Source organism: Chrysemys picta, chromosome 9 (assembly GCF_011386835.1).
Source record: "Chrysemys picta bellii isolate R12L10 chromosome 9, ASM1138683v2, whole genome shotgun sequence".
Taxonomy (NCBI): domain Eukaryota; kingdom Metazoa; phylum Chordata; order Testudines; family Emydidae; genus Chrysemys; species Chrysemys picta.
In genome coordinates, this window is record NC_088799.1 from 24,334,232 (window position 1) to 24,361,834 (window position 27,603).

General features: G+C 44.0%; 1 protein-coding gene across 8 annotated transcripts in view; it reads right to left on the bottom strand.

Annotated features, from left to right (window-relative positions):
- Nucleotides 1-27,603, bottom strand: part of KCNAB1 (potassium voltage-gated channel subfamily A regulatory beta subunit 1) — a 262,161-nt gene that overhangs the window by 84,916 nt on the left and 149,642 nt on the right. For all 8 annotated transcript variants that reach the window (XR_002888305.3, XM_065557858.1, XM_065557859.1 and 5 more), the window contains one exon: nucleotides 5,480-5,523. Coding sequence is in view for 7 of the 8 variants with exons in the window: in XM_065557858.1 (XP_065413930.1) it covers nucleotides 5,480-5,523 (44 nt within the window). In the remaining variant the exon portion in view is untranslated. The remainder of the gene's footprint in view (nucleotides 1-5,479; nucleotides 5,524-27,603) is intronic.

A 27,603-nucleotide genomic window follows, 5' to 3' on the forward strand; every position in this document is an offset into this window, starting at 1 on the left:
CATCATTCCATGGCAAAACATGTCTCTGGCTGTGAAAACAGCCTGTTGTGAGAGGTTTCTGTTGTATCCTTTGGTGAGCTGGATTAATTCCTCTTTTTACCATGGTTACATGGTTAGGTGTGTCTAATTATTTCTTTCCCTGGAAACTGGACTAGTCATTATGTTCACAGTACTCAGAAAGGGAAGTTAGATAAAAACTAAAATACTCTTGTTGTAAGGGTGCAACATAACCTTGCTTTATTTCTTACAATTCAGAACAGCAGTACGCAAGAACCTGAAAAGAGGCTGCTCCCTAAGGCAGGGAGGCACAATTCACCCCACCTTGCTTTGAGTTGGCTCTTTCCAGACTGACCCTGATCATGCAGACTTCCCTACACAGCCTCCTAGCACCCCCCTCCCCGCCAACACACTCCTAAAGTGATAGCTTGCCTTTCCAACACAGTCATCTTGTTGGGGTTTGCCTCAAACTTTTCCTAAAACGAACAGGCAGTTTCCACAGTCGGAGACTGTGACATTTTGCTCTGAACATCTATTCATGATGACAAAAGAGTGACCTTTTCCGCCTGAATTGAGATAGGGGAGTAATTCTACTCGCCCAAGTGCTACTCAAAGTGGCCTTTGAGTGGTTGCTCATCCACTTTAGATTGGATTTTGAAGCACCCTCAACGATCATGCCTTTTTTGAGCTTTAAACTGGGCCTTGCATTCATCTATTTAAAAAACTGAGACAATAGCCAAACCAATACTGAACAAGACTTAGTCCCGTGACTGTCTTACTTCTTCCACTATACAAGCTCTTTAACCCCTAACCCTTACAGTGAAAGAATTCTCCTCTGGTACTTGGTTATAGAGGTACTGGATTTTGTGGTACATATACCTGCTCCATGCCAGCCAAAACAACTGAAGAGTGACTCAGGATCTAGGGGTGGAGGGAATGAGAAGCATGGATCATGTACCAAGCTTGTGTGGGATGATTAATGGATTAACTGTTTCTCTCTTTGAGCAGTAACCGTGGAGATTATTCACCAATATCATGCTGTTTCAGGTAACCTGTTATATATGTTACCAAATGCCTCAGGCCCCAGATAGACATTGCTGATTCATTAGCAGCATGTGATACATGACAATTCATTGGAGAGAGTGTGAGGTGGGAGAGCCAGGACTTTAGAGAGACTACAGAATAATTAAGGATTATGTATTTCCCTTATCACCTTCCTCCTTTTATCTCTCCTTTGTCTCATGTTTTTCTCTATTTCCTTTTCTTTTTTACATAGAGCATAAAGCATACTTTTATCTTGGTGAGATTTTAGAAACTGTTAGAGGAGATTACTGGGTCTTTGGAAACTTTAGTAAACCTTAAACTAGACTATGATACTGTTGTGAGTTTAAGCAAATAAGTTGATCTCTTAGAGAACAGCACAACAGCAACTGTTTAGAAAAGTCATTTAAGCTAACACTTGACATGGCAAAGATATCTGATATATCTGTTATGGAAACTGAAGAGGTGTTAAAGTACAGGAGAATGCTTCTGTCTGCAAACCTGAGAGCAAAAGACAATTGCTCAGTCAATTTCAAAACTTTCTTTACTGCCTCCTTCATGTCAGGGGCTATATATGGATCGTCACTTACCCGACTGACTTAATTGCCCAGATCTGTGGATCCATGCCCAGTAGTCCCCTTTTTACATTCCTTTTGTCAATAACAAAGTGGCAGCCACTTGTTTCATTTTCAAAACCCAAAATTAGCTAAAGCAGAACACTTGTCCCATGCAGCTGCACTCATAAAAGAGCAATAAATTTAAATGTCTCTATAGTTCTGTATGTTTTAAACGAACGAAAGCCTCTGCAAGCAGCTTTTCCTGATGTTATCATAATTTCCCCCCGTTTCTTCTCACCATGACAACATTTGCTCATGATGTGACTATCCGCACATCCGCATTGGGTAACGAGTCAAATCCTCTAAGCAATCCAAGATCTATTTCTAGGCGAGGTCTTTTTGTCAAAATGGAGTTTATTTTTCATTGCATATTGTACAGTAATTATGAGGGATTTTTCACATTTCCCTTTATTTTAAATCTCAACTATAGATTTCAGAGCACTTTACAAATCTGAGCTAATGATCACAGCACCCCTCTGAGATATGTAAGTACCATTTTGTAGGTGGCACGCCAAGACAAAGAGGTTGTATTTTTCTCGCTCACGGCAGAGCCAGTCTGCTGCTTTAGCTACTAGAAATACTCTATCACTGACAACAAGTCCTGCCCCAAAAACATTAAAACTCCCACTGAATCTTCAAGGTTACTGCATAAAGTAGCCATAAATATCTGTGTATGCCAAGGACTTAATAATCATATGACCAGCCCATCTTCTGACATGTTCACTTTGCAGAGTACTGACAGTGTTGTGATACACAAACCAGGCTGTTTGGTGTTACTGATCTACATCACCATAGCAAGAATCAGCATTTTTACTGATGCCCCACAAAACTGATACTATTCTGTTTAGTCCTGTTGACCCATCATTTCCAAGGGCAGTTCACTGAATGCCACCAACTTTCCTACTGGCGTTGTTTAGTGTAGACCAGGGTGCAGGGTTTGTTATATGTATTGCACACTGTCTAGCCAGCGACTAAATTGGTTGGAAATATTCTGATGGAATGTTTGGGATTTTTTTGGTTGGAAAATGCTGATGTGTCCAAAGCAAAACAGCCGTCGACTGCATTGAAAGTTCATTTACAAAACACAGACCTGAGCATTCTGATAAAACTGTAATGGAACATGCTGATTTTCCATTTCAAAATTACTTTTCATTTCAATTTTTAATTTTACATTTACAATAGAAAATAAAGTCAAAATCTAAATGAAACAATTTGATCAAGCCAAATAAAATTGTACTTGTTTTTTTGTTTTGCTTTGTTGTTTTCATTCCATTCTGAGATGATTTTTTTTTTTAATAACAGAATTTCCACAAGACAGAAAATCCGGTTCCCAAATGGCTCTCCCAGCAACCCTCAAACAGGCCCAATCTCCTTCACCACAACATCCAGCGTATCCCGCAAGCAGCTACAGTAGATAGTTGAGTAGAGATGCAACAGACTAAGCAGTGCAACAGGACATAGACAGGCCAATCACCCTGGCCTCTCTTCTGAGGTCACAAAGGGCCCTGGCTGCAGCAGGACTGTTGTGGTTCTGCTGTATGGAAAGATGTGCACTAAAATGGAGAGAGGCAGGGAGGGGCATTTATTTGAGGGCAGGCAGGAGGCTGAATCTCTCACTAGCCACAGAGTTCTGCATTGTGATGGCCTCACTGTGCACAGCCACAGAGAGGGTTTTGGATACAGTTAAAGACGGGGGGTTCCATAATTACAGAGATTGTCTGGCTATGATCGACTGCAGGGGTCGGCAACCTTTCAGAAGTGCTGTGACGAGTCTTCATTTATTCACTCTAATTTAAGGTTTCACGTGCCAGTAATACATTTTAACGTTTTTAGAAGGTCTTTTTCTGTAAGTCTATAATATATAACTAAACTATTGTTGTATGTAAAGTAAATAAGGTTTTTAAAATGTTAAGAATCTTCATTTAAAATTAAATTAAAATGCAGAGCCCCCCAGACCGGTGGCCAGAACCCAGGCAGTATGAGTGCCACTGAAAGTCAGCTTGCATGCCGCCTTTGGCACGCGTGCTATAGGTTGCCTACCCCTGATCTACTGTGTAAATGGGATTGCAATCTGAATACAAGCTACTGGAGCTCTGGGGTTGCAGTACAGGCCACAGAGTAATTTTATTACCACTCAGAGGCTTTGAAGATTGGGCTGAAGATTCCCTTCTGGGCACAGACCATGATAGTAATTAGCATCAGGCACAGCTTGGAAATTATATAAATAATTACATGCAAAAAAAGACCCTAAACAACCCAGGTTAAAAAATGTTAAGATTGCAAGGTCAAGCACTCTAATTTAGTAAATACCAGAATTAAGGTTGAAATGAAGATCACAGAAACAAGTAGGTTTTCATTCATATGTTCCATCACTTGAGGAATATGGTTTGAAATGCTGTTATGACATATATTCATATCATGCTGGGAAGGGAAAGAATGTAATGAGTGACAATCATTGTATGGGAAGGGGCTATACAGAGCTTTCATCTCTCTCTCTCTCTCTCTCTCTCACACACACACACACACACACTCTTAAATTATGTGCCTACATTATTTTGTTATAAATCATTCATCCACATTATTGCATTTTAACACCTTTTTTCACCTTTGACCAACATCATAGCAGAGCTGGATTTCTAGGGAATCACATTTAATGCTTCATTCAACACACTTCTAGAAAAAATTGAGCACAAGCTCATGTGCTCTCTCTGTGCTGTCTTCCTCACTTCTTCCAGATATCTAGTACTTCAGTTTCTCACCACAGAACTGTACTTGCAGCTAGAAAAATGAATATGAACTTCTTAACTAACCTGGATCCTAATTTTTTTTTCCCTGCAGAATATTAGGATGAAATCCTGCTGGCATTATTCACATGAGCAGTCTCACTGAAGTCAAAGATATTATTTGCAAGACTCAAGACGTTAGGATTTGTCCAAAACATTGTACATGTTCTCATTGGTGTGTTTTAGTTTAAGGGATAAAATATTCAAGATAGAGTGTGGGGAATTAGCCTTTGTCATTATCGTACCTACAGGACCAGAATGTGCATAATACTTCTTGATTAATTAACAACTTTGTGTTTTTTTTCATTTTTCAAATCAGATGTAATATAAATATAACTAAACATACATTTTGCAAGACTAAATAAAGGCGTAAATACACACAGACATTGTATCTAAAAATCCAGTGCCTCAGTTTCCCCATCTGTAAAATGGGATTAATGATAACTCCTTTGTGAGGTCTCTGAAGATGACCCATGGTGGTAGTGATTACATACATATAACATTTAATATAAAAACATATTGGGCTAGAGCCTCAACAGATATAAATAGGGACAGCTCCATTTTGAGATCTATGGATGAAAAATGATATAAAAAAGAGTTTATATTTATTGTGGGCCAGATCCCAAGGTGCTGTTGAAGTCAATTTATATCAACCGAGGATCTCTCCTAATATGTTATATTATATGTAATCACTACCACCATGAGTCATATGCAGAGGTTGAAACCTTGGACCTTCAGCATCAAAAGAACAGATTTCTACTGCTTGACCTACAAGAGTAGCTCCATTAACTGAAAGCTATATTAGGCTCATCTTCTCGGTGAGCCACCCACCAGAGAAGGGTCACATCACACTTACAACCTCCTCCTGTCAGGGGAAGCTCATCTCAAATGTTTAAGGTCCACAGGAATTCATAGTCTCATGCAAGAGTCACTCTGTAAACACTTATAAATGTAGGTTCAAATTTTGCCCTGGCGTAATTGGGCATAACTCCAACTGAAGTCAAGCTGGAATATGATATATAATAATTTAAACCTACTTACCAAGGCCCAGGCATGAAACTCTTAGTCCAGATTTCCCAAGATTTCTAGAACAAACAAGAAAATGATTTGAAGTGAGTAGTATCAGATCCCATCGGAACACACGCAATACTTCAAGAAGGAAAATAGCAGACCGAGAATACTGATATCTAGTTTTGTTTAAACAAATTGCTTTCCAGCAGAAAGGCTATGTTCTCACCTCGAACATCAATTCATGCCCCCATAAAAATAAAACTAAATTCTTGGCTGGGATAATATTAGAAATGTGGTCATTTTGGAACGGGGAGTCTTCTGCCCAGGTGGATTTAGACTTGTTTGTAAAACAGCTTACCAGATGGATGACGAAGTGTGTGAAACTATTTTAACTTCCCACTACTGCTTTACATTGAAAGTTGTTTTTTCCTATTCTATCCATGTTAGTGTTGCTGAAATGGAGCAAAAACAGTGGTTTGGTTAAGGACAGCTGTACCGTGACCCCTAAAGCTCTCCCACGGTATTTTCTCTCTCTCAATTTAAAGGTGGTACAAATTATAATTTAGAGCAGGTATTAGTTAACAAAGTTTAATATAAAACTATGCCAAAAATTTTAAACTTGGGTGCCCTACAGATAGGGTCAAGTGAAAGTCAGAAGGAACTTTGGGGATAAGCTCGGGGTACAATCTCGGGTCTACTTCGTCTCTGTGGAAGATCATATAAGGCAGGTCCGCCATAAGGGCCCTGAGCTTACTCACCCTCTGGCCGAAGGTGATAGCCTGTTGTGGCCACCATGGTGCTATTAAGATCCCTGTTGCCTTATCCTACTTGATCTTTCAGAGCAGGGATGGCCAACCTGAGCCTGAGAAGGAGCCAGAATTTACCAATGGACATTGCCAAAGAGCCACAGTAATACATCAGCAGCCTCACCGATCAGCTACCCCTCCTCACCTGCACCGCACCCACCGACAGCCCTGCCACTCAGTGCCTCCCCCTACCTCCCCACACCTCCCAATCAGCTGTTTCATGGTGTGCAGGCGGCACGGCAGGCTCAGGGGAGGGGGCAGGGCCTGTGGCAGAGTCAGGAGTTGACCAGTGAGCACCCCCTGGCACATTGGAAAGTTGGCACCTGTAGCTCCAGCCCCAGAGTCGGTGCCTGTACAAGGAGCCGCATATTAACTTCTGAAGAGCCGCATGTGGCTCCGGAGCCACAGGTTGGCCACCCCTGTTTCAGAGGATGTGAAGCAGGAGGGGGATGGGAGGGAAGGCATACAGCAAGAGGTCTGACTATTGCACTAGGAAGTTGTGTCCCTGAGCATTTCAAAAGCAATAAGCAGGGCACTTCCCATTTCTTTGGGTTGCAAAGAGGTTCCCAGAGGGAAATCCCCACTGACAAAATATCCACTGGATCACTGATGAGTGGAGCTCCCACTCATAATCCCCATTAAAACGCTTGTTGAGGCTGCCCGCTAGGGAGTTCATTACCCCTTGTAGGTGCACTGCAGAGAGGATGATCTGATGCTGGATGCACCACTTCCAGAGCTGGATCATTTCCCTGTGGTGTGGGGCAGACCTCACTCTCCCCCTGTGTGTTTATATAATGAACAGTGGTCATACTGTCCAGCTTGACCTGGATGTGAGTGGACCGCATGAAAGGCTGGAATCTCTTGCACACTTTGTGAGTGTCCAAAGCTTGAGAATGGAAGGTGCTGGTGCTGGCTCTGGCCAACGAGGCAAAGATTGTGGGGAGGGTCCCAGATCAGACAGGTGTCTCATGGAGAGCTCCATTAGATGCCCATGCAGTCTAAACTCCAGAGACTGGCCAGTGTGAGGGGGGAAGGAGCAGCAGATCTCATGTTTCAATGGAATGTGTGATTCCCTGACGCAATACAGGCAGCTTTCTCTGTGGATCACTCACCAGGAAGACCCAAGGGGAGGCCAGGCAGGACTGGAAGCCTAGGATCTGAAGCATTTTAAATGATCCAAATGGTGGGAGAACAACAGGTGGGGACTCCCTCAATCCCCGCCAACTAGCTTTAAGCAACTACTAACTATCTACTAAAACGAATAAACTGATTACAATATGCTACGGGTAGAAGAGCTAAAGCTGGAAGCTACGGACACAAGAGTTCCATCCCAGACTGGGAGTGCTAGAAAGCAACATGAGGGGTGGTCAGTCCAGGCCACCCCTTCTGCCCTTGCTTGAGAGCACAAGGAGGTGAAGGGTGCGGGCACAGAGCAATGGATGCTGCTATTGAAAAATTTCTGGTCCTGGGTACACAGAACGCATATGTATCCACTGTAGGACCAGCACTCAAAGAAGAACCACACTTTTCACAATGATCACTAACTGTGTGTTCTTCAGTTTCTGGGTGCCTGACTTGAGACCCTGCGGTCTCATTTGCAGAAGCAGTGAGCTCTCACAGCTGAAGTCAATGGGAGCTGTGCTTTGAACATATAAAGTGCTGTATAATGCTAAATACTCTCAAAAATCAGATCCTAAGTGTCTGTAATTGGACACCTAAAGTTAGTGGACACTTTTGATCTTAATCTCCATGCCTCAGCTCTGCATCTGTAAAATGGGGATAATACAACCCTCTCATCTACCAGGGATATTGTGAAAATAAATTCACTAATGATTGTAAAGCATAGAGCTGATTGAAAATTTTCTGAAAGCATTTTCTGTGGGAAAATGCTGATTCAATAGCATTGATATCTTCCTCAGGATTTTTTCCAAAATGGAAAACATTTCATATAGAGAGAATTTCTGTTTTCCAGACAGCTCTAGTGAAGCACCTCAGTATTATACTGATGAGCAGCACTGAAAAGCAAATGAAGAAATTAATAATTCTGTATTCAGAATAGGGTTTGAATAGAGTGCAGTAAATAAGACATTGGCCACACATTGAACAATGAGGAGAAAACAAAATAATGAATAACTGCTCATTAAGGCTACATCTACACTTACAATGGCATCTAGAGAACATATGCTACATGCCCCCCAAGCAGGGGTATAAATAGCAGTGTAGATGGTGAGGCATGCTTAGGCGAGTAAAGACATGCCTGAACCCTGTAGGTATGTACCCTACATGGCTCTCTACATGCCAAAGCAGTGCCTTCCCCATATACACTACTATTTTTAGCAGTGTAGCATTTGACTGCCTGCCCACTGCCGGAGCCTTTCCCTGCTCTGACAGCGGGAGGCAGCAGGGAAAGATTCCAGCAGTGGGGAAAGGCTCTAATGGAGGGAGGTGGACGAGAAAGGGCTCTGGCAGCTTCTCCACTGCCTCCTCCCTGACAGTAGGGTGACCAGATGTCCCAATTTTATAGGGACAGTCCCGATTTTGGGGTCTTTTTCTTATATAGGCTCCTATTATCCCCCACCCCCTGTCCCGTTTTTTCACATTTACGTCTGGACACCCTACCTGACAGAGCCTTTCACTGCCGCGTGTAGGTACACACTGTACCGTGGATGCAGCCTGCTTTTCCCTGGGCATGTAGCTACATGTATCCTACACACCACCACCAATGTAGACAAGACTTAAGTAAGCATAAACCATCCTGCGCACTGAATGAGGCAGGAGTCCTCTTGTGGGAAAAACAGTATGTGATCATGTAATTAAAGATTGTTAATGCATGCATACCAGAAGGTCAAATTAAAGTTTTGCAGGCAACCATAATTTTGGCATTTCCTAACTTCTGAGTTTGACTATCAACCTTAATCATGTTCTTTTAACACAGACACGTATTTATAAATTACACATAAAAACCTGTGTCTATAATCACATAAGGAAATATGTATTAGCACATAAGAAACATTGTATTATTAAAATGATGACGTCACATTGCTTAAGTCTGACAAATTGCACATCTAGTGTCTCTAATCTTTCATACCCAGGAACATCGTTTTGAGAAATTATATTTTGTAGTGGGAATAAAAATTAAAATGGCTATATTTAGATCTATGTAACATTTAATATTCTGTGTGATTCTGAGTTACACATCCATGTTTCTTGTGATTTCAGTATCATTTAGTATTCATTGTAGTAACACTGATTAATGTATTCGCGTTACTCATAACCGAGTGTCTTCATTTTTCATATTCACCTTCACACTTGTCAAAATATCCATATCCATAACAATTAAAGTAAACTACATGATCAATAGAGGATTGGGTCACAAGAAATCAAAACAAGTATATTTATTCAACTATCCAATAAAGCCCAGATTTTGAAGAGCAATGGAAGAGTGCAGTTTTATCTGTAGTTGGGTGTGGGTTTACACACAGTGAGATGACATACTAGAAAGACAATAACCTTAACAGGACTGTAGACAAGAAAATTATCTGTGAGGCCAAGAAATATGCCACATTAAACCCTTACCCTGATTTGAAACGATCAGCATAGTCCACAACACCCTTTTAATTATACCCTCCTGCGTTAATCTGTAAATTCTGAACTGTATCCATGGTTGTTGTTTTTTTGGTTGCCAAGGTTAAGGTATAATTTTGTTAAGCATGTACCTATCTTTTACTCAAGAGCCCTTCAAGAGCTGAAGCCTTTGAACAATGACTGAGTTATGCAGCTGTTAGTGAGCTATTTAAAGTAAAACAGGCTGAACAGCCTCCTCACTTGCTTAGAGCAAAGTTTAGTTTCTATGGGTCAAAGCCTCAAGTCTATACTCGGGCCCTGGTCACTACTTTCTTCAGGAAACTCCATGTGTGTACAGCTATGCATGTGTGGGGGATCACCTCCAAATTATTTGACTGGGATTGCAGGCTTTGCTCTGTTGTAGAAGAAGCAAGGGGATCAGCCCCACCCCAGACCCTCTGCAAGACCCACATGGAATGAATGGTTGGCATGAGGAAGAGTGTTTGGAGTGAAGAGAAAAAGATAATGAGCATAGACACTATCAAAGCTGTTCTGTTGCTCAAGTAAATATTAGTGACCCTTGTTCAGTGCTGGAAAAACTCCTGCACTTCAAGAAAAATGCATGTGTCACTGCTGAGAACTAACAGGAGTGACACCAGCACATGTCAAAAAATGGTACTGTCATCTTTTGTAGGAGCATTTTTTGACTCTAAAAAGGTTGCCAAAAAAGTGTCCTGGAAATAAGGTCACCTTAATTTTGGCAAAAAGTTTGTCACCAACTACGTAGGATGATGGAAACTCCTCCTTTCCTCTCTTAGGAACAACTCAGAGGTACTGATCCTGCAAATCCTTTTTCAGGTAAGTAAGCAGGGTTATGGCCCTCATTTTGCATCATTTAGGCTGGGGAAAAGATAGAAACCGTAGGACTAAGAATGATCATATGTTTACAAATACTTTATTTCAAAACAAACTGTACATGACAAAAGTCTTTTTTTATTTTCTTTAGTATCTAGACCGGAATGCTTGTTATCTTAAAAATAAAGGATGGAAGTTTTATAGCTTGACGAGTTTCACCTACTGATGACAGTGACTTTCATTTAAAACTCAGCACCTTGGAAGACAAGGCAACACTGCCAAGTATGCACAGGGTTGCCAGGTGTTTGGTTGGCGGCGCAGCAGGGCTAAGGCAGGCTCCCTGACTGCCGTGGCTCTGCGTGGCTCCCGGAAGCAGCGGCATGTCCCCCCTCCAGCTCCTATGCATAGGGGCAGCCAGGGAGTTCCGCATGCTGCCCCCACCCCAAGCACCGGTGCCGCAGCTCCCATTGGCCAGGAACGGTAGCCAATGGGAACTACGGGGGCAGTGCCTGTGGACGGGGTCATGCGTCCGCATAGCAGTCAGAGAGGGGACATGCCACTGCTTCTGGGAGCTGTTTGAGGTAAGCGCCACCCGGAGCCTGCACCCCTGACCCCCTGCCATACCCCAACCCCCTGCCCTGGCCCTGATCTCCCTCCTGCACCCCAAACCCCTGATTCCCAGCCCCACATCAGAGCTCGCACCCCTAGCTAGAGCCCTCACCCCTACCCCGTGCCCCAACCCCTTGCCCCAGCCCTGATCCCCCCCCATGCTTTGAACCCTCAGCCCCAGCCCGGAGCTCCCTCCCGCACCCTGAACCCCTAATTTCTGGCCCCACCCTGGAACCTGCACCCCCTGGAGCATCTTCCTACACCCCAAAACTGCTCATCCCCAGCCCCACCCCAGAGTCGGCACCCCCAGATGGAGCCCTCTCACCCCCCCACCCCAACCACCTGCCCAGTCCTGATCCCCCCTCCTCCCCTCCAAACCCTCAGCCCCAGCCCAGAGCCCCCTCCTGCACCCCAACTGCTCCACCCCAGAACCTGCCCCCCAGCCCAGAGCCCATACCCTCTCCCACACCCCTCATCCCCAACCCCACCCAGCATCTGCACCCCCAGCCAGAGCCCTCAAACTCCCGCCCCCGCACACTAACCACCTATCCCAGCCCGTACCCTCTCCCACACCCCTCATCCCCAACCCCACCCCAGAGTCTGCACCCCCAGCCAGAGCCCTCAACCCCGCCCCCCCGGCACACCAACCACCTATCCCAGCCCAGAGCTCCTCATTTCTGGCCTCACCCTGGAAACCGCACCTCCAGTCCACAGCCCATACCGCCTCCTGCATCCCAACCCACTGCCCCAGCCTAGAGCCCCCTCCTGAACTTCAAACCCCTCAGCCCCAGCCCAGAGCCCCCTCCTTCACCCCAAATCCCTCATTTCTGGCCCCACCCCCAAGCCCGCACCCCCAGCTGGAGCCCAATGCCGCAACCCAACCCCCTTTGCCAGCTGGGTGAAAATGAGTGAGTGAGGGAGGGTGGGGAGAGTGAGTGCAGGGCCAGCGCAACCCATTAGGCGACCTAGGTGGTCGCCTAGACGCTAACATTTGGGGGGCGGCGACCACGGCGGCCAGATCTTCAGCCGCCCCGGTTGTCAGCGGTATTTCGGGGGCGGGACCTTCGGCCACCTCTGTCGGGGGTGGTATTTCGGGGGCAGGACCTTCCGCCGCCTAGGGCGGCAAAAAAGCTGGCAGCGCTCCTGAGTGAGTGATAGAGGGAAGGGGGGGGGTTGGAATGAGTGGGGCAGGGCCTAAGAGAAGGGGTGGGGCAGGGCAAGGGTGTTCACATTTGTGCAAGTAGAAAGTTGGCAACCCTAAACACAGTGAGGTCCGTTATTATCCTTTATAGCACCGACTCATGCAGTTTTCAAAAGCAAAATACAAAAATAATGGTCCTGGTGATCATCCTGATTTTGTTTTACCTTGCGCAGGGCTCAAAAATTGCAACTCCAAGGGCTGCATTGGTGGGTTGTCGGGAGCCCAAGGTATGGAGCCAAGTTGGAATATCTATTTACACATAATAGTTGCCATTAAAAATCCTGCATTGCAAACTATTAGCACACAAACTCAGGCCTCTTCACTTCCGGAGAGAGGACAGCTCTGGAAGAGATTTCAGTGTGCTGCAGGCCAGAGTTTGAGAGCTGCTAGTGTACATGAATTCTCCAACTTAGAAAACTTCTGAAGGATAGAAGATTTGTATTTGCACTAATTTTCTAGATTAGGAGGCTGCACGCCACCAGGAAGAAGCTACCCAGGGATTTCACCCTCTTGGAGCATAGAGGAAACACACAGATCACCAGTGGAACAGCTAACAAACATGGCCCTCCAGCAGGTTGAAGGAAGTAGTACTGCAGGAAGAGGACCAAAATGAGGAGACATAGGCATAAATAAATTAAGAGGGACTGTTGAAGACCTTAAAGGAGGTTTGGGACTATTTTGCAGTGAACAGGGGGAAATATTTATTTCTTCTCACTTGTACTGAGGTGATACCACAAATATATCTAAAGCCATCTGGTCTTGAGATGGCAAAGTTGTCCTTTCATCAAATCACTACAGGCCTTCCCAACAACGGGGAAGCCAGAGATTTAAGAACAGAGGTTTATTGGACAGTCACCATGAAAAAAGAGAGGAAAGAAACCTAGAGGGGTAGGATAATTGAGATAAACTTTGTACATACAGTAATGTAACTGGGATTTTCATCTGCAATTAGAATAGATTTTTTAAGTGGATTAAAACCCAAAGGAAAAAGGAAACAAATGTGGTCTTTCCATTCATGCCCTGTGAAAAATTTAAGAAACCGAAACCAGGAAACAAACTGGGTGCTCTTCTTTTACTGAGTGGCAGACTAGGCCTTCACAACCCCACCTTGTTTTGTTACTTCTTACTGGACATCTATGAGATTTGATCTTGGAATTAACTCCCTGCCTAATGATATCCAGGTAGGGCCGTACCCTTTTATTTGTAATTCACCAGAACATTCCGTATTGCTGCCATTTGTTTTGGCAGCAAATCCATTTTGTGTTGTGCTTGTCAATGAACATAATTTATTTCTTTATTTAATTGGCATTTTCATGATTAGATAAGTGGAGCACTGCCTAACCTGGTCTTCTGCCAATAGTTACCACAAAGATGTCCCATGTGCACTGATATGTTGGATAGACAGAATCGCCACTTTGGACATCTCACTTCAGAAACTACTCAGCTGCAACCAATCAAGATCATCCGACATTGCAACATACTTGACACTGCATCTAGGGATTAGTCAATGAATTAAGTACATAACCTGTCAGAGGGCAATCAAACAATCTTGGCACTCAACAAAAGCATCCTGATGGTTATAACTGTGCATTATCTTGCTAGAACTTGGGACCCCAGCCAATGGCCTGGAGGATGGATACCCCAGCGACTGGTGACCTGAGACCCCGACCCGGAGACCCAGCTCAGGAGTTGCAGCCAGTTCTGGCCAGTGGTAGAACAGTGGGCTGCAGAGTGAGGACCCAGTGACCTAATCAGCCGGTTCCAGCCAGAGGACAGAAGCGAGGAGAGGAGGCCCCAGTTTACGACCCTGTTTACCTGGGGAGAAGACAATGGACAGAGGTGGGGCTTGGGCCGGGGATCTCAGATGCCCAGCTGGGAAGCAGGGGGGCTCGGGGCTGGAGAGAGGGAGCAGGCAGAGCCCAGCTGGATGCAGAGAGACTGGGATGTGCTTGGCTGAGGGAGGCCAGGCATGAGGCCCTGAGAGTTTCCTGTGCTGTGTTCAACTCTCAATAAACCCTCCTGTTTTACGCTGGCTGGGAGTCACTCTGGTCTAGAGAACAGGGTTGCATCAACCCCTATGGGAGTGGAGGCCCGGGGGTCCAGAGCGAGTGGACTCCCTGAGGGGGCCCACGGCGAGAGACAGACGTGCTAAGCCTAAGAGAGGTGCGGCTCCAGGAGGTGGTGGGGCCTGACCCCGAGAGAGAGTGGACCCCCGAGAAGGACTCTCTCACTGAAAGGGGCTCCCTCCACGGACCGCACGGGGCCATGAGTGGGCACGATATGTGAGTCCGTGACATCACTATGCGGCCCAGAGCCCACATATTTTTCCACAAAGAGACTTTGAAAATCTTTCATCTCCTTTATTTGTATTTTTTCTTTTGTCACTGCTTGTTTTAGGTGAGGACCAAGTTTAAATGTAATTTATCATGCGCTGGGTTAATTTAACACTGTAATTACCCATAGCCCACTAGGAACCAAACAATCCTTGCTTGACTGAGATCTACTTACGTAATACCAAATCTTCTAGCTTCTTGAGTCTTAGTTCTACCTCCTTCTATCTGGCTACATAGTTGTCAGGGCCGGCTCCAGGCACCAGGCACCCAAGCACATGCTTGGGGTGGCACCTGGTAAGGGGCGGCGGGGGGGGAGCACAGTGCGGCATTCCGCGGGGGGGGCGCTCCGGTACTGGCGGCGCTTGGCGGGGGGGGGCAGCGCAGGGCTCGGCACTCGGGGGGCGGTTCCGGCAGCGCTCGGCACGGGGGGGGCGGGCTCCGGCGCGCGGCAGGGGGGTGGCGTGGGCGCGGCGCTGGAGGGGAGTTCCAGCGGCGCTCGGCAGGGGGCGGGGTCGGGTTCCGGCAGCGCGGCGCTCGGCCAGGGGGGGCGGCGCGGGGCTTGGCGCTCGGGGGGGGGGGGGTTCGGCGGTTCTCGGCGCGGGGGGGGCGGGCTCCGGCGCTCGGCGGGGGGGGGGGCGGCGCTCGGGGGGGGGGGTTCCAGCGGCGCTCGGCGGGGGCGCGGCATGGCGCTCGGCGGAAGGGTTCGGGGGGCGGCGCTTTTTTTTGCTGCTTGGGGCAGCAAAAAAGTTAGAGCCGGCCCTGATAGTTGTACTAAACTCATGCAACAATCACCGATTAACAAGTGATGTGCATCTTTCTGCATACATTTGTTAGCTTAATTTCTTTTTATGTCTTACGTGAACCTCTGTAAAAATAGGGAGTTATTTAAGTTGGAAACACTGTAGTATAACAATACAAGAGATTTTAATTTGAGAGTTCAGAGTCTAAAGTGATAACACTGTATTAAGTATCAGAGGGGTAGCCGTGTTTGTCACTTTTTACAGATCCAGACTAAAAGTCCTGTGGCACCTTATAGACTAACAGACATATTGGAGCATAAGCTTTCATGGGTGAATACCCACTTCGTCAAACGCAGTGGGTATTCACCCACGAAAGCTTATGCTTCAATATGTCTGTTAGTCTATAAGGTGCCACAGAACTCTTGGTCACTTAACACTGTATTAGTTAATGGATAAGACAAGACAGTTGCTGGTTTTTAAGTAAAAAGGGCCTACCACAAAAATGTTTCCTTTTTTCCCCAAAAAATGTGGAAATTTCCTTCAAAGTTACATTGGATTTGAAGTCCTAACCTACAATATCCAGTCCTGGACCAGTGACAGATTTAAGGTCTCATATCTTGCAACCTCCTTCCCTTACCCCCTGCCCTTCAAACTTTTGTTCAGTGTTATCTGCTGCTCTGTTCAGTATAATTCAGAGTGTAAGGTTCTCAGGGTAGGACCCTGTCATTTTGGGCCTGATCAGATATTTGTCTGTAAAACCTAATGTACACTTATGATGCTGTAAAAACAACAGGCAATTATTAGAGTTAATGGGGAAACAGTTTTCCTATTGTCCAAGAGTTTGAGATTTAAATTTTTTCCCCCGTCCCCAAAAGTGGAAATCTCAATGTTTTGTGACAAACCAATCCAAATGGAGTCAATAGAAACATTTTATTTCAGTAATTTCAAAATATTTCATTTAGATTGTGACCTTAACTTATTTAATTTAAAAAATGTCATTATGAATCAAAAAATGAAAATTCCATTTAGATAATGTCAAAATGGGACATTTCAACAATTTGGGATCCTTTTTCAAAAACATTTTTGAATCAGGAGATTCATCAAAACCAACCCTTTCATGTGAACTCTTTCAGTTTCAGATTATAGACCAGGGCAATAGAACCCAGAATCTTAAGGGCCAAATTAACTTCAATGAAGCAAAGCTCAATCACACTTGCAGAGGGTCTGGCTTTGAGAGTTTAATGCCATTCAGTTTGAAGGCTCTGCTAAATATAATCACTAAAATCCCACATATCTGTCTCATGAGGACATACACCTCCCTACCCTTATCTCCTTCTATTCAGAACAGTGTTCGGCTAGAAGCCTCTCCTTCTCCTACTGAACTGACTGATGGTGTGTTTGCAGGGAACAACAACTGTGGTGCTTTTACACACGGAAATTGTCATAGGGACTCCTTGTTCTATCATCTGAACCTCGGGCAGCCTTGATGTGCAGTCACCTAGTAGCAGTTTCCTGTTCTAACTAGAAGGTAGCACTATGTAAACCTCTCCAGGGTAGCTTAGAATAGAATAGCAAGTAATTGCTACACTTCTGCTGGGTGATTGTAGGCATATCCAGAGAACAAAGTGCTATCTCTGTCAATGCAGCATAGCGGGAAAATAGATGATTTCCAACATTTTATAATTCAATGGTGTTTTTAATCACACCAAGAAATATCCAATTTGCAAATTTCACCTCTTTTTATCTAAGCCACCTTGCTGCCTTTATTCAAAAAAACTGACAGCAGTGGAGATACTGCCCTTACAGCAGCTCACACTTTGTCGCCTTGTCTTTTACTTGACCTGCAACACTCGGACATGGGTTTGTCCCTCTGTATATTTAGTTTTTGTTTTTAAGTTGGAACACAGAAGCTGCTTTCCACTCATGAAAATTTCAACTAGCCTTTCGTGAATTCTGAGTCACTTCTTGTGAATACTGAAGGAGAAGCCCTGCTTGAATTTCCAGCAATTCTCTTTGCCAGGCACTATTGCTATTCGCTTAGTGTACAACGTGCAATGAATAGAATATTTGACAGATTATACACCCACAATAAAGAGGGTTTTGTATGACATCAGCAAACCGTTATCTTAGTGCAAGACCCTTGCTTGCAAAATGAGGTTTTGAAGGTATAGTTCAGTGCCTGCTTGGCAGCTTATACAAACACATCCATAATATTAAATACACAACAGCAACTAAAAATGTTAGAAAAATCATTTGTCTGTATATTTAAAAAATGAGCAAACTGCAGGACACACATTTTTCATACAGTAAAACAGTCATGAAAAATGTGACACCCTGAGAATTAAAGCACAAATTTAGTCACAAAAGTTGTCCATCACACACTGCTAAGTCAACCCCTACAAAGGAAGCGGGAAAAAACCCCCAAGATCTGTACTGTGGAGCTGGATCATTGGTCAGGAGATGAAATCAGAGATCAGTCTTGTTACGGTCACTGCATGGTGGTGGTAGTGTTCATTTCAGAAGGGCCAAATTAAAGAGGAGAGGATGAAAGGAAAAAGAAGGGATATTTCTTCACCTCTCCTACAGCCTGCATCTTTCTGATCACGGCTGTAACTAATATGCAATGGTAAGCTGGTGCTTATTCACCGTGTGGGCGAGAGTCTTAGCAGAACAGTACTGTTGAAGAATTGTGAGGTTTTGCATTCATCCACAGAAGGGATTATGGAGAAAATACAGTCATCTTCATTACAGTTGTCAAGAGTAAAGCAATTTTATCTGCTTAAAGGTAGGGAATGTTGCATGTCATGGTACGTGGAAATAAAGAAGGTAAATTGCTTCAATAGTTCCCACAAACTTTTCAGAATGCTACCATATAAAATAGTTAGCAAGCCGCCCCATGGAAACTACGTAAATTGTTTAACAATTCCAGTACCATGTAACATATGTCCACCGCGTTTGAAAGCTGGACCAAACATCATTTTCTGACTGCATGCAAATATTGTACAGTTTCTAGTGCCTCTAAGCATGGAGTTGAATGCTGCTTGGCAGACTTTTTTTTTTTTTTTTTTTTTTTAACATGGACACAAATATCTTGCAATGAATACTGCAAGATTAGCAGCCAGAAGCCATTCCAAATGTTTTAAATTCTGCCATATGTGTTTGATTATGTCACAGCTGCCTGTTCTAATTAACATGAAAGGAATGTGGACTGAAGTGACTGAGCATAAATATGCCACTGCCACAAGAACAGGACATAGCAAAGTGTATTTAAAATGGGTTCTCAATCCTGGCCTAAAGTTATTTATAAAGTACATAGTTATCATGTTGGTTATCTTTAGATCAATGCTTTGTCCCAAACAGTGAAGGACCTTGGGACCCTGAATGAAAAAAAATTGATGCAGCAAAACTACCTGCTGAAATAGATGATTTGTTTTTAGTGTGAGAGACTGTAAGAATCCTTCGTGTTTCAGTGCCAATCTCTGAAGAAGCTTAAGTCATAATACTCTCTAGTGAGTTTAGTAACACGGTGACAAATCAGCCAGTGCCAGTTCAAGTAGATACAGGCCCCTTTCCTCGCTCCAGGCAGGGCCGGCGCTTCCATTTAGGTGACCTAGGCGGTTGTCTAGGGTGCCAGGATTTGGGGGGGCGGCAATTCGGCGGCGGGGGGTCCTTCCGCGCTCCGGGTCTTTGGCGGCAATTCTGTGGCGGGTCCTTCCCTCGCTCCGGGACCCGCCGCCGAAGTGCCCCGAAGCCCGGGAGCGCGGAAGGACCCCCCCGCCGCAGAATTGCCGACGACGACCGGGAGCGCGGAAGGACCCCTGCCTAGGGCGCCAAAAACCCTGGTGCCGCTCCTGGGTCCAGGGCCCAAGATTTACCATCTGACTTGCTTGCCCTACTGCAGTCTAACCCACCTCTTTTGCCATGTGAAATTGGAAATTCAATACAAAGAGAGATGAAAAGGAAGGGCAAAAAACATGTCTGAAACTTGTGTGTGTGTTTGTGGAAAGAATTAGGGGAAGAGTGAGACAAGGTGGGTTGTGTGACCCACTCCATCTCTCAGCAGCCAACCCTTCTCCCCAGTGCTTAATTTGTAATGAAAGAGTGCTGGGGCTCAAGCAATTTTTTGCTTTAATAACTGACGTGGCAAGCCCAGAGGTGCCGGGGCTCAGCCCTGGCAAGTCCTGGCAAAAATTAAGCCCTGCTTCTCCCTGGCAAGCACATTCATAAACAAGATCAAGAAAACCTCAACATAGCCAGTCCTAAAGGTGAAGTCCACATGGGGATTAGCCAGTTTCCTAGAAGGTAACAGAAATGTCTTTTTTTATTTCGGGGGGAGGCTTGGAAGGATTAGATTCTTATCAGTAAATGTCAATTAACATATTTTGCCATATATACATAAACCAATGAAAAAATATGTCCATTAATAATCAAAATTTACCGATAGGGAAAGAAAGAAAAATATTGCTTGAGAACCTATTAGCATTTTATTTAAAGATATTTACTTTGTATATTTTGACATGGGATGTTGACAATTTATGTTTTAATGGCTACAAAGCTTTAACTTTTTAAATCTGCCATTAAATCTACTATCTACTGTCATTAAATAATTATTGTCTGACCCCTCCCTTGTTGGACCCCTCTTAATTTCCTACAACTGTGAAAATTTAAATAAATAAAAATCTGAAAAATTGCTTAAAATAAATATTGATATCATCCGTTGAAATTGTGAAAAAAAAATTAAATTCTGCGAAGCGTGTGTGTGTGTGTGTAAATAAAAACCACATTTTTATTTTATATACCTAAAAAGGATAATAGCAAATCAACTCCATCCATTATATTACCCTTTTGCCCCTGCCTTTAGGATGGGTTCGCCTGTTCTTTGTTATCAGTGTGTAATGTGCAAGTATCTGAGTGTTTTGGTATTATCCTGGCATATGTTTGTATTTCTAGTGTCCAGTACCTTTTAGGTATGTGTATTTTTGCAACTTTAGCCCTTTCTTTGCCAGCTTCTGTGAGCAGGGCCTGCCTCTGGCTCACAGCTTAACTTAGCTTTATGTTAGCAAAGTCTTGACAATTACTTTAGTTCAGGCCTTAGGCCTCATACCAGGCCTGTAATACAAAGGGTTTATGTTTCAGGGCCTCAACTTATCACATTATATATATCATAAATTAAATAAAAATACACACACAGAGAGTAAGCATTGAGCCCATTTTCCACATAGGTAATCTAAAACAGAGAGAAGTTAGGTGGCCCAAGGTTACACTGTAAGTCTATCGCAGAGGTGGCAACCCAGATTTCCTCCCCGCCCCCATCCTAGGTTTTAATAATTGGATTTAGTCCTATATTTTTGTCCTTCCTCACTGGAAAGATATATTGGAAACTGAACTCTTTCTGAGAAATCAGAAATCCATCTGCAGCACTTCCACACTGCAGAGAGAGTCTGCAAATATATTGATAGAGTATAAAACTCACATTGTGTACTTTATTTGTGGGTACCATAATTAGCTTAAAACATTATACACCATGGATTATAGGTTGGCCCTAGAGAGCCTTAGTTTAGAAATTCTGAACAGGAATCAATTATAAAGGCTCAGTTTTACAGCATAGCCCTGAACAAATAAGACAGTATAACATAAGAGAGTTTGCATTTAAAGATATTATACATTCTCGATCTCCAGCTATTTAAGAATGTCCTGATTTCTGCAGTAAGCAGCTTTGTATCCGGCCTGATGACTGACAGTTAATTATTACATTCATTTAATTCCTGGGCTGTTTCCAAGTTACATTTGAGTAAGAACATCCGCAACTCCTACAGCATCTTTTCTTTGTCCAACTTCAAAAATAACAGAATAAAACTGGCCTTTGTACAGTATACGGGAAGACCAAAAAATTAAGCTTACATCATTCATAATTCTCAGCCTTAGGAGCTGAAATATCTTCAGCCCCTTAATCAAATTCCTTCAGTCAGCAAAAGTGTCTCTTGGTATAAATGAAAATGATTTGATTTTAACCTGGGAGATTACAAAAAACAACAACTGGCCCATGTTTAGAATCTTAATTGTCACACTAAACTGTGAATGTTGAGAACAGTGTGGCGTGAGTTACTGAAGAAATCTGCTATTTCTTTATGTGGGTACAAAGGAGGATCGCTGGGGAGAAAGGGTGGTCTTCATTTAAAGCACTAGGCTAGCAGTCAGGAGAGCTGCCACATACCTCACGAGCCGCATGTAATCTTGAACAAATCCTATTTCCCTGTTCCTGTGGTGGGGACTCTGAGATGATGTTTGCAAAGCATGATGGGATCTTTGGAAGGAATGTGTTCTAGAAGTGCAGAGTATTATTTACTATTCTATTGTTTATGCCACCAATAAGAACCCCTTAGCTTTATTATAGTTTGCAGTTCTGTAGATGTCTTTCATTGGAGAATCTCAAAGCACTTGACAGATGTTACTGAATTAAATCTCTCAGAGGCTCTGATCCCGCACTTAACCACACATATGCTTAACTGTTTTGCTTAATCAGGACCTAAAGGCATTATCCAATGATCACTGAAGTCAATGGGAACCTTTCAATGGACTTCAGAAGGAGGTGGATCTGGCCCTCGGGGCACAACAAAAAAATAAAAATAAAATAAAATAAAAATCCATCCTTTCCAGGCAGTACAACTCTGATGTAATGTTACTGCTATGTCTAAAATGCTGTTTGGCTGCCTCTGTGTCTCTTACAGAGACCTAGGGTATGTCTACACAGCAAAAAAAGACCCATGGCAGTGAGTCTCAGAGCCCGGGTCAAATGACTCGGGCTTGTGGGGCTTGCGCTGCGGGGATAAAAATAGTCACATAGATGCTTGGCCTCTAGCCTGAGCCTCAACATCTACATTGCAATTGTATAGCCTTGCAGCCCGAGCCAGCTGATAAAGGCCAGCCACAGGTATTCTATGGCAGTGTAGACATACCCTGAGACTGTCTGCCACGGATCTTTTCTTGCCATGTAGACGTACCCTAGGTCTCTGTAAGAGGCACAGAGGCAGCCAATAAGCATTTAAGACAGAGCAATAACATTCCAGACAGAACAACTTTGATGGGAGGTGCAGAATTCTGATGATGTGGTGTCAACAATGTGACTATCTTTGGTGATTCCAAATGGGCACAGGTAGCCAAAACCCTGTCCTACCTATGCAGCTGAAGTACTTACAGAGCAGAATAAAGGGTCCAGGATTCATTTTAGGAGACAATAGGATTTATACTTTCATAAATATATTTCTGTTAGCAATTAGTTGCCAAGAAAATTAGTGATGGGGTTTTGTCTTCCTTTATTCCTCATTTGAAGATAACAGGTAGAGAGAAAATATGAGATTCTTCAATTGGCAGTCATAACCTTTTGAAAATGAATATGTCCCACATTCTGCTTGTATAACAATTTAAAAGGATCATTAAATGCTATTAAATTAGGCTCTGAGCAGGTTATTGTTATTTTGTCTCTTTGAACCACAGACTTTACTATGGCGAGCAAGAAGCATTTTTAAATCCAGACTAATCAATTTCAAAGATACGCACTATTGCTGCAGATGATGTGGTTTATGTTGATATTATTGTAATGATTTTATAAATAAATATCTGTTTGGATTTTAAATTGGAGTTGCTAAGGAATTAAGCAATCATAAAAAACAGCATTGTACTGCAGGGGCCTTGAATTCCTCTTAGTGCTTTCTTGGCTTCTTTCTTTGGTTGTCATATAAGCAGTTAATAAAATCAACTTTTGTAAATTGCTCTCCATTTTGAGATCTCTCATTGTTCTTGTTTCCTAGCATCACTGGCAGTTGAACTTTGCTTTATTTTCTCAGTGGTTGCATCTATCGTGAAGATTTTTTCAAAAGGGCTGTGTGTATTTTTCCAGTGTCATTATTGATTTGTATTACAGTAGTGATTAGAAGCTTCCTAATGAGATCAGGGTCCCATTGTGCCAGCTCTTGTACACACACATAGTAAAATGCAGTCCCTGCCCTGAAGAGCTTACAGTCTAAAATCCCAATCCTAAATGTATCTGTACAGGCAGGCTCCTGTATCCATGCTAAGTCCCACTGAAGTCAATAAGGCACTTCCACCATCTGAGCAGGAAATTAGATCAGTGTAACTATGTTGCTCCGGTGTGAAAAAATCCACACGCCTGAGTGACACAGTTAAACTGACCTAACCCCTAGTGTAGACAGCGGTAGATTGACAGGCGAATTCTCCCATCAGCCTAGCTACCGCCTCTCAGGGAGGTGAAGTATCTATGCTGACTGAAGAGCCACTCCTATGGGCAAAAGTAGTATCTTCACTGAAACGCTACAATGGCAGAGCTGCAGCATTTTAAGCCCTAAGTGACTGACCCAAGATCACATATGATGCCTGTGACAGAGCTGGGGATCGATTCCTAAATCCCAGTCCAGTGCCTTAACCACAAGACCATCCTTCTCCTACCATTGCTGGAGCACCACTGCAGCCCCACCTGACTGCACAGTGGTGAGAGGGCTGGGATGGACCGTCCAAGTGCTTTAACCGCAAGCATAGTTAGACTGCAAAAACTGCAAATATATTGCCTTCAATTTCCTTCATCCCAAACCTGTACAACAAAAAAGACCCTTAAAAATATACACCACCTAAAAACCAAGCTCTTTTAAAAGAATACCCTTGCTCCAAATAACTTCCACTCTACAAAGAAGAAAGTATAAAGAACCCGAGAGACAAACATCCTGTATAGATGTCAGGAAATAGAAACCTCACACCAGTTCTGATGGTGACAAACTGCAGTATAACTGCAGCCTTCCAAAAACCTAAGATTTGCCAGTGCCAGGGGGTTTCAAGTCAGCATGGGGGGAGGGGGGGTAAAGGGGTGCAAAATCCAGCTGGAAATTGCCTTTCTACCTTTGTTTCCTACCTGCTGACAATTAGGGTGACCAGACAGCAAGTGTGAAAAATCAGGACAGGGCGTTGGGGGTAATAGGAGCCTATATAAGAAAAAGACCCAAAAATCGGGACTGTCTCTATAAAATCGGGACATCTGGTCACCCTACTGACAATTGATTAGAAGAGAGAGTTTTGGGTTGATGTATCGGTAAAACTATTTCCTTACAAATGATTTCTTCCCCTAGATTCACAGTCCAGAAGCTGAAATGATACCATTTTGCCTGATACAAAACCAGTAAAACTTTAAGGTTTCTCTACATATCACTTCAGTAGAGGGAAAATAAAGAAAAGCCATCCTGTTCACCTATAAATAGTACACAGGTCAGTTGTAGTCAGTGGGAGACTTTCCGTCAGCTTTAATGAGCTTTGGATCAGGCCCACAGTCTGTTCAGATGTTGTTTTTAAACTTCAGAAGCAAGTGCAGTGACAATTCTCCAATCCCTTGAGGGTCTGAAACAATACCCCAAAGAACAGGAGCTTGACAGTCCCAGCCCACCCCACTTCTTCCAGAAAATGAAGAATTTTAGAGGGCAATGGGCTGTACTATGGATATGTACTGTGGCACATTTCACATAATCTGAGTTCACTGCGCTTTGGAACAGTCCCTCAAGAGGAGGTATTTTTCCCTTTAAGATGGTTCTGAACCAAGGACCCAGCCAGGTAAGAGGCCCTTGTACTGTTCCAGGTGCTCTCACAGATGAAAAATAAAACTGATGGTGCTCATTAAGTACTCCTGGTATGGGAACCTTGGTGTCCTGGCCAATTTCCAACTCTACTAATTACATCCTGCCTACTTGCTATAGCCCTTGTAGATTCAGGTACATATGGTATTCACTTCCCTTTTTCAAAGCATGGTTGCGGGGCTTTGGTATCACCGAACTGCTGCTTTTCTCCCTCTCAAGAGACATTTCTGTTATGGGTGAAAGCATCTCTGTAGTCTGTAAAGCACTGTGGCACTGTTGTGGATGATGATGTGAATGTAAAGTGCAGCTAGACTAACACTGCACCCATTTTGCTCAGCACAATGTCGTGGAAGATTGCAGAGGGAGCAACATGACTCAATATGTACAGTAAGAACTGATGTTTGTATTTAAAGTTCGTTTCCTATTACAGACGCGCCCCGGGTTACGCAAACCCGACTTACGCAAAAAGTTCCGTAAGCTAGAAATAGGAGGGGGTTTTTTGTTTTTGTTTGTTTGTTTTTTGTGTAATGGTGAGGTAAACATTTCCGACTTACACAAAATTCGAGTTACGCAAGGCATTCCGGAACTGAACGCTTGCGTAAGTCGGGGAGCGTCTGTACAATTAGCACTTTGAGTCGAAGAAATTTTAAGGTTGGCTGTTCATTTGCTAGGGGCTCTGGGAAAATATTTTCTTTGTTGTTGGTAAAGCATGACAGGCATTATGGGTGATTAATGTTTCCCAGAGGTTGTGCTGCAGGGACTTGCTCAGATGTGAGAATTGGCAACAAAAAATACACAGGGGTCCACATGGACCAGGGGTTCTCAAACTGTGGTCCGTGGACCACCAGTGATCCATGAACTCCATTCAGGTGGTCCACGGATAGCCGCACACAAGAGAATGAAGGTGTGGCTCCACTAATTAGGTGCCTGGACCCTGGAGAAGACGCACATGTAAGGTGAGGTGGTGGCCTTGGGGGGAATATGGGGTAAGTGGGAGGGGGCAGTGAAGTGAGAATAGGGGGTGGAGGGAATTTGGGATGTGCAGAGACCAGAGAAAGAGGCGACTTTCCCCAGCTCCTGGGCAGTGGCTGTCGGGGAGAGACGGCCCTCCTTTCCAGCCTCAGCTCTGTGGCTGCTGTGGCGGGGGAGAGAGGGAGAGACGCCCCCACTCCTTTCCAGCCCCAGCTCGGGGGCTGCTACGATGGGGGAGAGAGGGCACATCCATTGCATTAGAAAGGTAAGACTACTGATATTAAAATATGAGTTGTGTGCTTTCATTTGTAGAACAAAAAAACAATTATTACGTTTTTTTATATATAGCGCTTTTATCCAAAGTGCTTTACAATAGTTAGCTAACAGTACAAACAACATTTGGAAAGATCATTTAGTGGTCCGCCGACACCCTCAGCAATTTTCAAGTGGTTTGTGGGGAAAAAAAGTTTGAGAACCACTTACGTGGACAAATGACAAACTGCATATCTAAACTGTGTCTATGTAAGCATGTCAATGATATATACTAAATCTGCACTTTAAGTAACCTCCCCCCCATTTCTGATATAGATTTGTCCAGGACCCAGCTGGCTATAGAGAGGGAATATTTCTGCTACTTCCTGATTCCCTGGAAAATGCTAAAAGGGGTGGGGATGGCAGCACATTGTACCAGGCAGGCCCTCCATGAGTGAGAAGATTGCAACTTCCTTAAGAATCTGAGATGGGGAGCCAGAGGAGGGGAATTCTGGAAGCCAGCCCTTCCACAGGCAAAACAGGTAAGATGGGGTTGGGCAGTCTTGGATCCTGTGTGAGGAGTGGAGAAATAGACCATACAGGATGGGAGGAAAGGCGCCACTAAGCAAACTGCATCAGCACAGATCTGCCAAAAGCTCTCATTCACCTGATTTGGCCAGAACCACAGCCTACCTCAACCTCAGTAGGGCATTAGCTGAACTGTTGATGCAGCCCCAACTCTGTTGCCTCCCTCCCCCGACCCAGATGAAAATGTGTTTCAACAAGCCATTTATAGAAGTAAAGATTGTGTGAAAACTGAGAAAGGGCAACAGGATTTGGTCCCTTGTTATTAAAAACGTGGGTGCTTGATTCGTCACAGTTTTGTACCTTGTGTAGTCGTTTTCACTCGTGGTAGGTTGATATTGTGATGGATTTGGAGCTGCTCTGTAATAATTTATGAATACTGTATGTTGGCCTGATTATGGGGGGTTCACTATATGAATATACTGATTTAACAGAGGGCTGTTGGGGAAAACAAGCATGAAGGGAAAGAATGGCTCAAGATGAGCTACTCCTCGGCAAATACTAGGGAGGTTAATAAGGGACAATGGCAGAGCCACTGGCTCTAAGGCCTCTGGTTCTATCTCCTGCTGAGCCCACAGGACTGGCTTTATCCAGAAGGGCCAAAG